The 13,449-nt window shown below is 40.6% G+C and overlaps 1 protein-coding gene across 4 annotated transcripts in view; it reads right to left on the reverse strand.

Moving 5' to 3' along the window:
• GBF1 (golgi brefeldin A resistant guanine nucleotide exchange factor 1) overlaps positions 1–13,449 on the reverse strand; it is a 111,486-nt gene that overhangs the window by 27,157 nt on the left and 70,880 nt on the right. For 2 of the 4 annotated variants that reach the window (XM_032982047.2, XM_032982045.2), the window contains exons 9-13: positions 10,587–10,622; positions 4,267–4,402; positions 1,800–2,029; positions 661–829; positions 265–476 (exon numbers count right to left, since the gene is read on the reverse strand). In XM_032982047.2, coding sequence (XP_032837938.1) covers positions 265–476; positions 661–829; positions 1,800–2,029; positions 4,267–4,402; positions 10,587–10,622 — 783 coding nt within the window. The remainder of the gene's footprint in view (positions 1–264; positions 477–660; positions 830–1,799; positions 2,030–4,266; positions 4,403–10,586; positions 10,623–13,449) is intronic. The other 2 variants (XM_032982049.2, XM_032982048.2) reach the window with 1 other exon arrangement.

Raw genomic sequence — 13,449 nt, forward strand, 5'->3', positions numbered from 1 at the left:
GTTATCCCACAGTAATAGTTGATTCAAATCAGCTTCACCCTTCTTGGCCCTGGATTGAAGGAAATAGCACATGACCACCTCTCTGGCTTTGCAACAGCACTGCTTCACTGGTGCAATTGTGCTCTCATTGCAATGCAGCAGAGAGCTTATTTGAAGACTGTGACCTGCCAAACCTCAGAATACTAAATTCCAATAGACTCTTTGATGTAAATTAATATCTGACTGCCTAGTGCCATATGCCATGCTAGCATAAGCCAGACTCACTTGAAATAGGTGCCGACACAACTCCTCCTTCACAAGTCCCAAGAGGGACTGGCAGTTTGCAATGGGTGCTGACTCCAGGGCAACAGTTAGCAGCTGCAGCCCCATGTGGATCATCACCTCAGAGTTGTGGCGGTCATGAGGGTTGGTGAGCGAGATAAGAAAACGGAACAGTTCTCTAATACATGGTAGCCCATATGGGACCAGTGCTGCTCCTAAAGGAAAAAGAGAGATTAGCACTCTTAACTTTGCTTTTGCTTTTAGCAGGTGCCTAACAAGTGTTACAAATTAAATTGTTACAGACCTGCTGAGGGACAGCAGCTTATCACTCTCTTAGCAGAAAGTGAAATAGAATGGTGGAAGGGAGAAAGGACTTTAGCAATATTTCCAAACTCTCACCTTCTTTTTGGGAAGATTGAGTAAAACGTACACCTCGGGGATTTACATAGTCCATATCATGAACTGAGGCAGAGTCAGAATGTTCTGCTACAGATGTGCACTCCTCCAGGACCTCAGGAATAGACTCGACAGAAGCTGACTGGGTCTTCTCCTCCCTCAGACTTTCATTCTTCATTGATATCAGTCATTTGAGAAAAAAAGAAGCAAAACAAGAGTTAACAAGCATTAGACAAACTAAAAGAAAGACTTATCTGTTCACTGTTCATTCAGAACTATTAAAACTACACAGGTCACTAATGGAAGAGGAGAAGAAAAACAAAATTTAAGAGTAAAGAATGCCTCTAGATAACCTGCAGCCCTCTCTGCGCTTTCCATCTAGTTCTTATCTATTTTACATAACTCTAGGTTGCATGAATAAGGACTTCACTTTGAAAATACTCCTATAACCTATCAGTTCTTACTGCACCTGACGTTAGGTTTTGGCTCATTTTTTGGTTTTAAATGCTACATAATTGCAGCACACTATTCTTATCTATGCCTTCTTAGCATTTTTAGCACTCAAAATATCTCTGACTCTCAGCTCTGAGAGGTTCCCTCTCAGAGGGAAGGATGGAGCTTTAATCCATCCTCTCAATGGTAATAATGTTGAAGGGGAAGCAGAGACAACACAGAGGAAAACTTACTGACAAATGCCTTGGTTCAGTTTTGTTATATTTCCTAGCAACAGCAATGCATGTGCACAAACACCAACAGCTGAATTTCTACAAACTCATGCAAATTGTTCACTGAATATAATAAAATTACTTCTGCAGATTTCCTCTGTCTTTCCCTCTAACAATTTCTGCTTTAATTAAGGTTAATGTATCAGCAAGAGTACAACTAGCTATGTAGGTGCATTGTTGGGCTGCACAGTTATAATTTCCGAGCCAGTGGGGATGGTCTCAAGAGAAAACAAAGAATGAATGTTCATGAATTTACAAATCGCTTACAGTGAGGAATGTTTTATTCTGACCCTAAACTGTGAAATAGAATATATACCCTATGACCAAAAAGAGAGACAGAAAGAGAGTGAGTGTGCTAAACCCTCAACTAATTATGCTTGGAGTTGGAACTTTCCTTTATAAGTTATATCCATGTACCTGGAGTTCAGGCTGATTTTGATTTTCAGTGACTTTGGCCTCACTGGAAGGCATTCCTGCATTAAGTCCCAAAGAAGCGACTTGGTCCAAGTCTGTCAGGTCTTCCTTGGAGGTAGTCTGTGAGGACAACTCCAAACCACTGTCTGTAGCAGGGCTGACAACAGATGAAACGTTTTCTGAGCTCCCAGAGGAGCTGGGAGAAGGAGCATCTATGAAAGTAACTCCGCTTGCTGATGAGAAACAGAAGCAAAAAGATCAGTATTATTCTGTCCCTCAACCGCAAATTCATACATTGAATACAGCAACTAAGAATTACTTTGATCACTACTTCACATTATAAATGATCTCAGTTAGTTATGCATTAATGGAGAGAACACAGATAAACTAAGCTCTCTTTTGGTAGGTATTAATGAATTAAATAGGTGAACAGGTAAGATACTATCAGCTTTCCAAGTTAAACACAATAGTTGGAATCTGACAGACTCGGCAAATAAGATAATTCACATAGTTAAAGGGTGTAGATGGTTTCTATAAAATCTGATGATAGTCCAAAAGGTGTACTTTACTCTTTGATACAGCACAACCACTTTAAAGATTTGCATCAAGAATTAGTCATTCTTTCAAAGTGAAAATTTTAACTTGATTGGAAGGCAAGACCTATTTCTTTAATTCTCCCTAAACAAATGGAATTGCAATAGAATTCAAATGAGTCTGAAATGGAGTAGTGAAAGATTTTTACTATTTCTAAATAAGAGACAGTGCTCCAAGAATCTAAGTTTTCCTTTAGAAAGAACCCACATATTTGCAGCACTTAGGGTTCTGAGGAGAACTTAAAAAAATGTAAAACAAATATTTAAAAAAGAAGATATACTGCAGGGCACAGTAATAATGGCACAAATCAGAGTTATGTTACGAATTTACACGTGAAATGTGTATGGTTTTGCATGCTGGTGTTTTATTGACCTGATTGTTGGAAATGTCTTAAACAAGTAGCAGGATATTACCAGATTTTTAAGAAATGTAATGGAATACATGATCAATTTTGCAATCTTTTCTTCTTCAGCTGTTAAGACAGGATTCTGGCCTAAAAAGCACCATTAATACACTCCCTAGCACTACAAGGTCAGAGTTAATGACATGCTTTGTAACACAAATCAACGTTCTCTCTAAAATGTTACAGGAGTTATAATGCTGTTTAATGGAATTTAATACCTATTTGAAAGCTTAAATATAATGATGACCTATGTAGAGAAGTTCTCATCTGGATGTATGTTTTGAGTTACATGTAATTTGATCATATTTATTATTTCCTTGGTTTTCCTCAATCATGCTGTTTTGTAGAAACACACTTGGGATCGTTCACACTACACTGAATAGTTTCCTGTGACATAATAAGTGTAAGAACTAGGTATTTTACATAGTTATTGTTTCTATTTTTCTGTGTGTTTCCTTTCACTGTTAATGCTTATGTCTGAACCATCAAAATGTAGAGTGCACAACAGGGTACTTTGCATCCAGAGGAACTCATTTAACCAGAGGAGAGGTTAAAACCAGTTGTAACTATTTAGTCTACTCCTATACAACAACAGAATATGGAAGCCCCCAACATTAAACTCTTGAGCTTGTAGCACTAGTCACATACTGTGTCACTTCTGCAGATTGAATCAAAGCATGTGAAAAAGGATTCATGCAGATACCCACTAGTTTCCTGCGCACAATCCCCCCTTCTGGTAGTTTTGCTGTTGCCTCTACCTTTTTCCCTACATGACTCTTGATGCTTCCTTACCATATCAAGGTCTTTACTCTTCCCATAACAGTCATAAGCACACCCCATATTTCCCTCTCCCACAGAGTGTATCCCTTTATTCAAATTTCATGGACTGTGGGTGCAGACCTTCAGTCTTTACATCTGTAGTGAGAGACCTCTTCATTTTTAAATCCTTGATTTCTGCACACCCCTCAGTTCTACCTGTACATTTTCACCAGTCACACTTTGCTCCTCTCTCATTACCACTACAACCACACCCTTTAGTACACCCTTCAGGAACACAGGAAAGAATATATTACTTAAGTCAGCAATCTCCTGTTGCAGGAAACCTTCTCCCCAGCTCCATTCCCCTTAGCTCTCCTCTTACCATCGTTCTTGTTCTCAACCTCTTTCATGTACCTGCTGCACCCTCCAACTTCCCTTTTGTACAAACCACCCCTGTAGCACACTGAAGGCAGAGAAATGCTGTCAAGTCAACCACAGGGCTATGCTTTGCTCCTTCAATACATACTTCATCTCCTTCAAACTCATTAGCCTGGACCTGAAAAGCTATGATATGTTTTATTGGTATAGTCACTGAGAAGTAATATAAAAAAACCTAATGCAAAACAACATGCTAAGATAAATGAAATAAAGACTGATTCCAAAACAGCTCTAGAACGGATGCTGTCTGGTCTCTGGAAACAGATTTCAACTTACCTGTGGTGTTACTAACATTGGCTGCTGGCTGTTCTGTCCCAGGAGAGACCTTCGTTACGTGGCGAGGAGGCCTTGGTGATCTCTTTTGCTTCTTCCATTTTGATGATTCACTCATTCCTCCAGCTCTCATTTTCAACTGAAAACCAATAATCATTAAGAATATCAGTATAGCAAAACCATGTAGCACAGTGGATTACACAAGCCAACACACAAAGGCTGTCTCAAAACCCTCAAAGTCAGGCAACAGCACTTAAATATTTCACACAAATTAACCAGCACCTCAAAATCATGCAAACCAGCCCCTGACTCCCCACTACCCACTTATTAGCCAACACTCCACGCCTCAATCAAGGGACAATTTACTGCAGTTACTCTGTTATAATATATAATTAAGAGTTCAATTACCACTGCACTCCCTCTTCCCTATCAATACCTCCTAGATTTGCATTAGGATAAATAATTCTTTTAGACCTAACATCTCAAATGGATTTTCAAAGAACATCTGAAATATCACAGCTTTTGCCAACTTCTTTTTTCCAAGCTTTTTTCCAGACTTCTAAAGGTCATCAATTAAAGTATATAAGCAATTATTAGTTAGGTTTGACTTTCAATTAAAATTTCATCATCTATACATGAAGGCTGAGAATGAAGCCTGAACACCCAGACTCGTGCTGCAACCTGCAGCTCTAACACTTATCTCTTGCCCCAATTCAGTTTTCATCTTCATAGCAATGCCATGTTCATTTTCCTCCAGCTATCTTTCACTTTTAACAACAGTTTCACTAACACTTCACTCACGCCTGGTACATGACACATTGTAAATATCACCCTAGTGGTTTAGAAACAAACCATGTTCTACTTTCACCCGTGTTCTGTCATTACTGATCTTCAGATATAAATCCAAGCTAACCTTTGACATCCTTCTTGACCAGTATCCTATTTCTAGTTCTTATATTTTTGATCAAGCAAACAAGAATCACAGCAGGAGCAATGCAGACTGTGTGGCATTTGCTGCAGAGGGCTATCATTACAGGCACACACAGATACTCCAAAACTTCCTAAAAACAATACAGTATTTAGTCACATGGACAATGGCAACAGCAGGCCTGAAAACAGCTTCCTTCTAAAATAAGTTCCTCTAAGCGCAGGATTGCACTCACTCTTGGGTTTGGTAGTTGCAGTCAGCTTTTCTGATGCTGTCAGACCTCTTCAATTTGGGGTGAAAAATTTAACCGCTGAACAGATACCTTGCATGTAGTGGAAACCACTCAGCAAGTTTCAGTACTTGTCCCTATTTGGTATTCTTCTTTGTAAATTTATCCCAGTTAAATTATATTTTAGACTATAATATTCCTTATTTCTTATATCCCTTGTATCAGATTTAAATTCTCTAGAAGACACCTATATTCTTTGGTCTCTTCCCTTTTCTGCAACTTGCCTTCTTCCAGCTACTACTATTCTTAAATGCCAATAAACCTCCTGGGTCCTGCTACTGTTTTTTCCATGCCTTTCTCTTTTCCAGCTAGAATTCTAACTTGCTGTACACAGCCTATAATTCTTCTCATTTAAACAAAGCTTGTGAAAATGTTATGTCCCAGTGCAGTAAACCATTTGTGTAACTTTTCTTTACACCACAAGTTCTATTTGTTTGATGACTAATTCCCAAGTTTTAGCTATGCTACAGTTTCTTTAAGCTTGTTAATTAACAACAGATTCAGAACTACTTTGCTCATTATTTCTTCCAGATTTTGCAGCAAGAATCTCTTTCTAAATCACAGCTTCTGACAAACACTTGTGTGACAAGCATACAGCTAAAAATAAAATTCTGTAGATTTCAAAATGCTTATGGATCACGATCATTTCATGTAAAAATTGTCAGTGCTCTCATCTTTCCTATTTACCACTTCATAGTGCTATATAAAAATCATAGAATACCAGGTTGGAAGGGACCTCAAGGATCATCTGATCCAACTTTTCTTGGCAAAAGTACAGTCAAGACAAGGTGGCCCAGCACTCTGTCCAGCTGAACCTTAAAAGTGTCCAATGTTGGGGAATCCATCCCTTCCCTGGGGAGATTATTCTAGTGACTGATTGTTCTCACTGTGAAAAATTTTCCTCTTGTGTCCAATAGGAATCTTCCCAGGAGTAACTTGTAGCCGTTACCCCTCACCTTTTCCATGTGACTCCTTGTAAAACAGAGTCCCCATCTTCTTTGTGGCCACCCTTTAAATACTGGAGCATGGTGATAAGGTCTCCCCTAAACCTTCTCAAGGCTGAACAAACCCAATTCTCTCAGCCTCTCCTCCTATGGCAGGCTTGCCAGTCCCTTGATCATCTTTGTGGCCCTTCTCTAGACCCTCTCCAGACTGTCCACATCTTTCTTGTATAGTGGGGACCAAAACTTAACACAGTATTCCAGGTGTGGCCTGACAAGTGCCAAGTAGAGTGAGATAATGACATTTTATCTCTGCTTGTGGTACCCTTGTTGATGCAACCCAGCACCCTATAGGCTTTCTTTGCTGGTGCAGCACACTGTTTCCTAACATTGAGCTTGTCCATCAGGACCCCCAGGTCCCTTTCCCCAGCCAGGTAGATCCCAGTCTATGCTGCACTCCTGGATTATGTTTTCCCAGGTGCAAGACCTTACACTCATCCTTGTTGAACTTCATAAGGTTTTGTTCACCTACTCTTCCAGCCTATCCAGGTCTTCCTGGAGGGTGGCTCTCCCTTCCAAAGTGTCCACTTCCCCACTTAGTTGGTTATTATCAGCAAACTTCATCAGGGTACACTTGATACCATCATCCAGATCACTTAGGATATTAAACAGCGGTGGGCCCAATATCAATCCCTGAGGGACCCCATTTGTGACAGGTTGCCAGTTTGAAGAGGAGCTATTTACCACCACCCTCTGGGTGCAGCCTGTCTATCAGTTCCCCATCCACCGCAGGGACCACTTGTCTAGAGCATAACGCATCAGTTTCTCCAGGAGTAGGCTGTGGGGAGCCATAGCAAAAGCCTTGGAGAAATCCAGGTAGACAATGTCCACCACTTGCCCCACATAAACCTAGCAGTTTACTCTGTCATAGAAGGCAATCAGGTTTGTCAAGCACAATTTGCCCTTGGTGAATCTGTGCTGGCTTTTCCCAATCACATGCTTCATTTGACTTGTGACAGGCCCCAGGAGGATCTGGTCCAGAACTTTCCCAGTGACTGAAGTAAGACTGATGTATGTTATCTTTCATTCTTGCCAATTTCTAATGTTTCACCTCTAATTAACTTCCCTTTCTATTGCATTAAAGGCTTAAGCTGCTGATTGGACCAGGCAGTTTTACTTTACCTACCAACTATTCTAGAAATAGTTATATTTATTTTTTTTCCCCTTTTCAGTAAGTTATAAAATAAAATCTGAAGACTTAGGGTTCTGTAGTGGGTTGACCCTGGCTGGATGCCAGGTGCCCACTAAAGCTGCTCTATCACTCTCCTTCCTCAGCTGGACAAGGTAGAGAAAATAAAATGAAAGGCTCATGGGTTGAGATAAAGACAGGGAGAGATCACTCAGCAATTACCACAACGGGCAACACAGACTCAACTTGGTGAAATTAGTTCGAGTTATTACCAATCAAAACAGAGTAGAATAATGAGAAAATAAAAACTAAATCTTGAAACATCTTCCCCTCACCCCTTCCTTCTTCCTGGGCTTAACTTTACTGCCGAGTTCTCTACCTTCTCCCCTGCAGCGGCACAGGGATGGGGAATGGGGATTGTGGTCAGTTATCACACGTTGTTGCTGCCACTTCCTTCTCAGGGGAAGGACTCCTCACATCGTCCTCCAGCATGGGGTCCCTCCCATGGAAGAAGGTGCTTTACAAACTTCTCCAACATGAGTCCTTCCCACAGGCTACAGTTCTTCATTAACTGTTCCAGCGTGGGTCCCTTCCATGGGGTGCAGTCCTTCCGGAACAGAAGTGGGTCCCCCACTGGGTCACAAGTCCTGCCAGCCAGCCTGCTCCAGCGTGGGCTCCTTGCTCCACAGGTCCCCAGGTTCTGCCAGAAGCCTGACCCAGCATGGGCCTCCCATGCCATCAGAGCCTCCTTCAGGCATCCACCTGCTCTGGCATGGGGTCCTCCATGGACTGCAGCTGGTTATCTACTCCACTGTTAACCTCCGTGGGCTGGAGGGGCACAGCCTGCCTCACCACTGTCTTCAGCACAGACTGCAGACGAATCTCTGCTCTGGCATCTGGAGCACCTCCTCCCCTTCCCCCTTCACTGACCTTGGTGTCTGCAGAGTTGTTGCTCTCACATATTCTCAATCCTCTCTTTGGCTGCAGTTGTGCAGGGTTTTTTTTTCCCCCTTCTTAAATATGTTATCACAGAGGTGCTACCACCATTGCTGATGGGCTTGGCCTTGGCCAGCAGCAGGTCTTGGAGCTGACTGACATTGGCTCTATCAGACACTGGGGAAGCTTCTGGCAGCTACTCACAGAAGCCACCCCTGTAGCACCTCCTCTACCAAAACCTTGCTATGCAAACCCAGTACAGGTTCATTGTACCAAATTACTTTGAGTAGGAAGGAAACTTGGAAGCACTTTGTGTTAAATCCATGAAAGTCTGTTTCATATAATTTCAAATAACTGACTTTGCTTCTAACTACTATATCCTGTTGCCATGATTTTCCAGGTAAAAAGTTACTTACTAATAAAAATGGGGGAGTGGGGGGATGGTGTCGTGGCAGCAGGGTGCAGAATTGAATCAGCAAAATGAAACCAAGTTACTGCTATGAGCTAACCATGTCAACTCCCTTTTTTCACCTTCAGTCATGCTCATGAGAAACAGCAAACTTCTGAACCATTCTATCAGAAGGTTCAAGCTGACAATTAAATTACTATTTCTGATCTCCCCTCTCACACAACACCAAATACCATCTCACTTCAACAGTAGCCCTTTCAAAAAAGCACTTCAGACACAATATCCATTTTAGTGATTGTCCTGTACTTTGCATTAACTACAAGATTCCTCCTCTTGAGGTTCGTAATACATATGCCCATCTTTCATCAATTTGATGAACCTGTGCCACCTTTCAGAGTCAAACCAGCTTCACATAGATGGGAAACAATTTAGTCAGGCAAGCAAAAAAAATACTCCTTTGATTTCTGTAGAATCCCATTTAACCAAAGTATAAAGCATTCAGACAAGAATCTAAGTTTATGTGGGGGTTTTGTTGTTTTTTTTTGCTTTGGTTTAGGTTTTTTTGACAATTTAACAGACAAGTGAGATTAGCTAGTAGGTTGTTTCCATCTCATACCATCCACTATTCCACATTCTACACAAACAGGTATACTTTTAGAATTACCTACTAGGATTACATAGGACTACTTCCCATATAATTCCTCCCTCCCCCTTTTTATTTCTTTTGCTATTGCCTACAAATAAGAGATAGTGAACTACAATGACAATTGCATAGCTTTAAAAAAATTGCAGAAGCAAACAGAAATGCTTAATAGAAATGTTTCATCAGCGTCATGGGGCTATATGTTGTTTCAACAAACAAACTCGGAGTTTGGGAATTCTAAAACAATACATGTATCAAAGGACAGCAAAGAAACATCTTTCATTCTGCATTTTGTATTGCATTAAAAGGCAACAATTCCATGACATCTTGCTTTTTATGTTAGCATAAAAATTAAAAAAAAAAAACTTGTACAGTTTGTCTTTGACTAAAGGAACTATTTATAATGGTTTTTTTTACCTTCAATACCAAGGCATTTCCTGATTTCACTAGAAAGCTTCATTGCATGTTAACAGACTGAGATTTTAAACCTACGGTTGCCATCTTGACTAAATGTTCCAGGTACGTTTAATTTAATAGATCATTAGAATCTCCTGAATTTTAAACATCATCTAAAACTCTTTCCCTCTCCCATGGTCAGTGATATTATAGTTGCATTAGTTTTCTAATTACCAAGATCCTTCAGATTAAATTAAGCTTGTATTTCCACAGTAAAAATGACTGAAGTTAGTATTTAAAAAACATTCTTAGAAATCACAGTAAAGAAGGAGCTCAGAGATACTGTTCGTTAATCTTGGAACTCTGTACAGATTCCAGTACATTTATTTGAGTTACCTTTGCATAAAGAAACATGTACACAAAATTCTAAAAGAAAAAAAAAAAAATTACAAGACTCCAAATGCTTCCTTTGATAGATGAGGTTTTAACAATAAAACTCCAACTAAGGTCTTGGAAGGTGAAGAAAAACGTAATACTACAAGATTCTTTTTAAAGGATCCATGAGATCTCATTTTTCTACAAGCCACCTTACCTGCACTCGTTTGTTTTTCCATAAGATACTGTAAGCCTCAAGAGAAAAGGGCAGGGGCCAATGATTAGTAACTAATGCGATTATACTAAAACATGAGCTCATTCTAGATGCAGCATGGAACTGGTCAGCACACCAAGTAGCGTTCAAGACACAAAAGCATGCAGAGGGAACGCAGTCCACGATCCAAATCCTGGAGACACCGAGGCAGTTCAGTCATCTCACCTACCTGCCTGTACTGCAACAACTAATGAATTTTATCTGGTGAAATGTATTTATACATCTTAGGCAACTATGAACATAATTCACCCCCAAAATCTGTGAAAACTAAGATTTTGGTTTCTCCTGACTCCCACCGCAGAACCCAATGTTTAGCTACAACACTTTCTACTGCAAAGGGAAACATTTCTTGGTCTTTTCTTCTGTGTAACTCTGCATAAATCTGTGAGTCTCCAGCCGCTATCTTTCCAAACTCTCCTGACCTTAGACACAGGACAAAAGAATGGCAAACACATCTCAATGTTCTGTTCAGCTCCTTTTAGACCAAATAGCATTATTGGCAGACAAGAACTAAAGCTACATTAAGTTTATGAACCAACATGGAAAACTGAGAAGGGTCCCATCTAAACTAGTTTCTCAGGGTTTCTATGATGGGTTCAAACCCAACAATCTGCAGGCCTGCAGTATTTCTTTCTAAGTATTTTCTAGAGGAACTAGCAGGGACTAACACATTTTGTAATTCAGTTCAGCCCCACTCATCCTCCATTAGCAAATACTGTGCTGGGAACCATATTTAATTTCAGTAGAAACATGGCCAAATATGTTGAAAATGTACAGCAGTCTCCTTCAAAAAAACTTTAAAGAACACTGAACTCCGTGGCCCTGTATCAAGTAACAAAGCTCAGAGATTCACCTTGAGTAAAACTGTTTAAGGCATGCTGGGTCAAGAGACTCCTCAGGTATGCTGATACATCTATAACCAAGATCAACAACTAGGATACAAAACACTTGAGCCTTCAGAGAGCAATCTACATTTGTTATGTTTATTTTCTTCAGTTTTTCACTGTCATAGAGGCCCCGAATCTTGCCTACACTCTCCCAACTCCCTTCCTTCAGAGGATGCTGTGATGGTGTCTTAGGTGGCACTCACCAAGACACTGAATGCTGCAGTAAAACAAGGGTCTCTCCCTCCCAAGCCTGCTCCAGCTGCAGCCACAACACTGCAAAGCAACCACTGCATGCACTGTCCCCAAAAGCCATGCTGTGTCAAATGAGTGGAGGGAGATTTGCTGCACACAACATAACTATCTCTCAGGTAGTGTTTACAAGAGAAGGAAGAGGGGAATAAGGAAAGAAGGGAGAAGGGAGAGAGAGACCTTCAGGTTCTTAAAGAGCAATACCCTCTCTAATTGGTTCAGGGCTTTGGGCTGTTCCCCACTACTTAGCTCCAGTTTGTTGAGGAGACATGAAGAGATCTGTGAAAGATAGGCAAATGCATGGTTTAAACAAAGCAAAGTAAACCCAAAGAGAAGAATAACCTGGCAGAATGCAAGGCTGCAGGGCAGACTCCTGGCATGCACAGCGAAGAGACAGTACAAGGTAACTGCACAGATCAGACACAAGACAGAGCATCACTTAACCGAGCTGGGAGCAGCCATCACTTGATAAGGGTAGCCTTCCTAAATTCAAATTCACCTTCACTTTACGCCTTCTTTACAGAGACCATGACAAATTCTGATACCTGCAAGTACATTAGTCTGGTATCTTATAGCTTTCCTTAGACTATCATGATAAATCTTGCCTCTTCTCCCACAACAAGAGAAACAAGCAGCCATTAGGTTACTACACAAGAAGTAAAGCCTCAAGCTAGTTTCAGATTCCTACAAGTAAGCATTCAGTCTCTCAAAACACTGCTACACTGGCTCTGAAATGTATATTTACCTGATATTGCCACTTTTCTCAAATCATTAAAAATAAAGAGTGGAAGCCTTAGTGTTATAAATAGAATATTTAGTGTAAGTTCAAAGGTGCTTATTTCTTCTCTAGCACTCTTCTTCCCATCCTGTTGCTCTCAACAGTAGAATCCTGTATCTTTATTGACATTGTTTATACGGAGTATAAAGAATATATATGTATAGAAGTATATATGGAGTTCCTCAAGTGGACCTCCATCCACTTAAGAAATTATCACATTAATAATCATGTAAAGGTCACAATCATGGTATTTGTCATACTGAATCCAGCAGCTAAAAACCCCACTGTATAGAGGGAGATGGTGGTGTTGAACAAATCCCAACCTTCCACCCTCAGAAAATTGTGCGTTTAGGGAAAGGGAGAACAGCCTAATATGATTTGGCTGCTAATAGAGATGGCATTGCCCATGTGAACTAAGGTTTTTGCTACAGAATGCTGCCCCTTCTAGAAGCCACCAAAGCTTTTTCTACAGTAGCCCAATTTCCTAATGCTTTCATGCTGTTTCACCAGCCTCAAAGTGTTTCTGCTCTACATACGGAAAACTGGACAAATACATCCTGAGAACTCAGTATTAGACCTGTAGTGAATGAAGAAGGATGAGAAAGAAGCTGGAGAGAGAGCAGAAGACAGCAAATGATCAGACATCATCACCATCAGGTCCCATAACTTGCTGGGGTTTTCTAGCCCACAGCAGCTGATGGCTGTTCCCAGAATCCAGACTGACTCACCTAGGTAGCAGAATCATTAACAAGATCCACTAGTGGACTATGTGGGCTTAATGCCACAGAAATAATGAAGCTATGTCCACTTATGTAGTTAAACATGCTCTTTCAGTGAACTAGGGACTTGCAGGAATGAAGAAACACAAGTGTGAAAACAAACAATATAGAGA

The sequence above is a fragment of the Tyto alba genome, unplaced genomic scaffold, assembly GCF_018691265.1.
Source record: "Tyto alba isolate M040663 unplaced genomic scaffold, T.alba_DEE_v4.0 Super-Scaffold_1, whole genome shotgun sequence".
In the NCBI taxonomy this organism is placed as follows: Eukaryota; Metazoa; Chordata; class Aves; order Strigiformes; family Tytonidae; genus Tyto; species Tyto alba.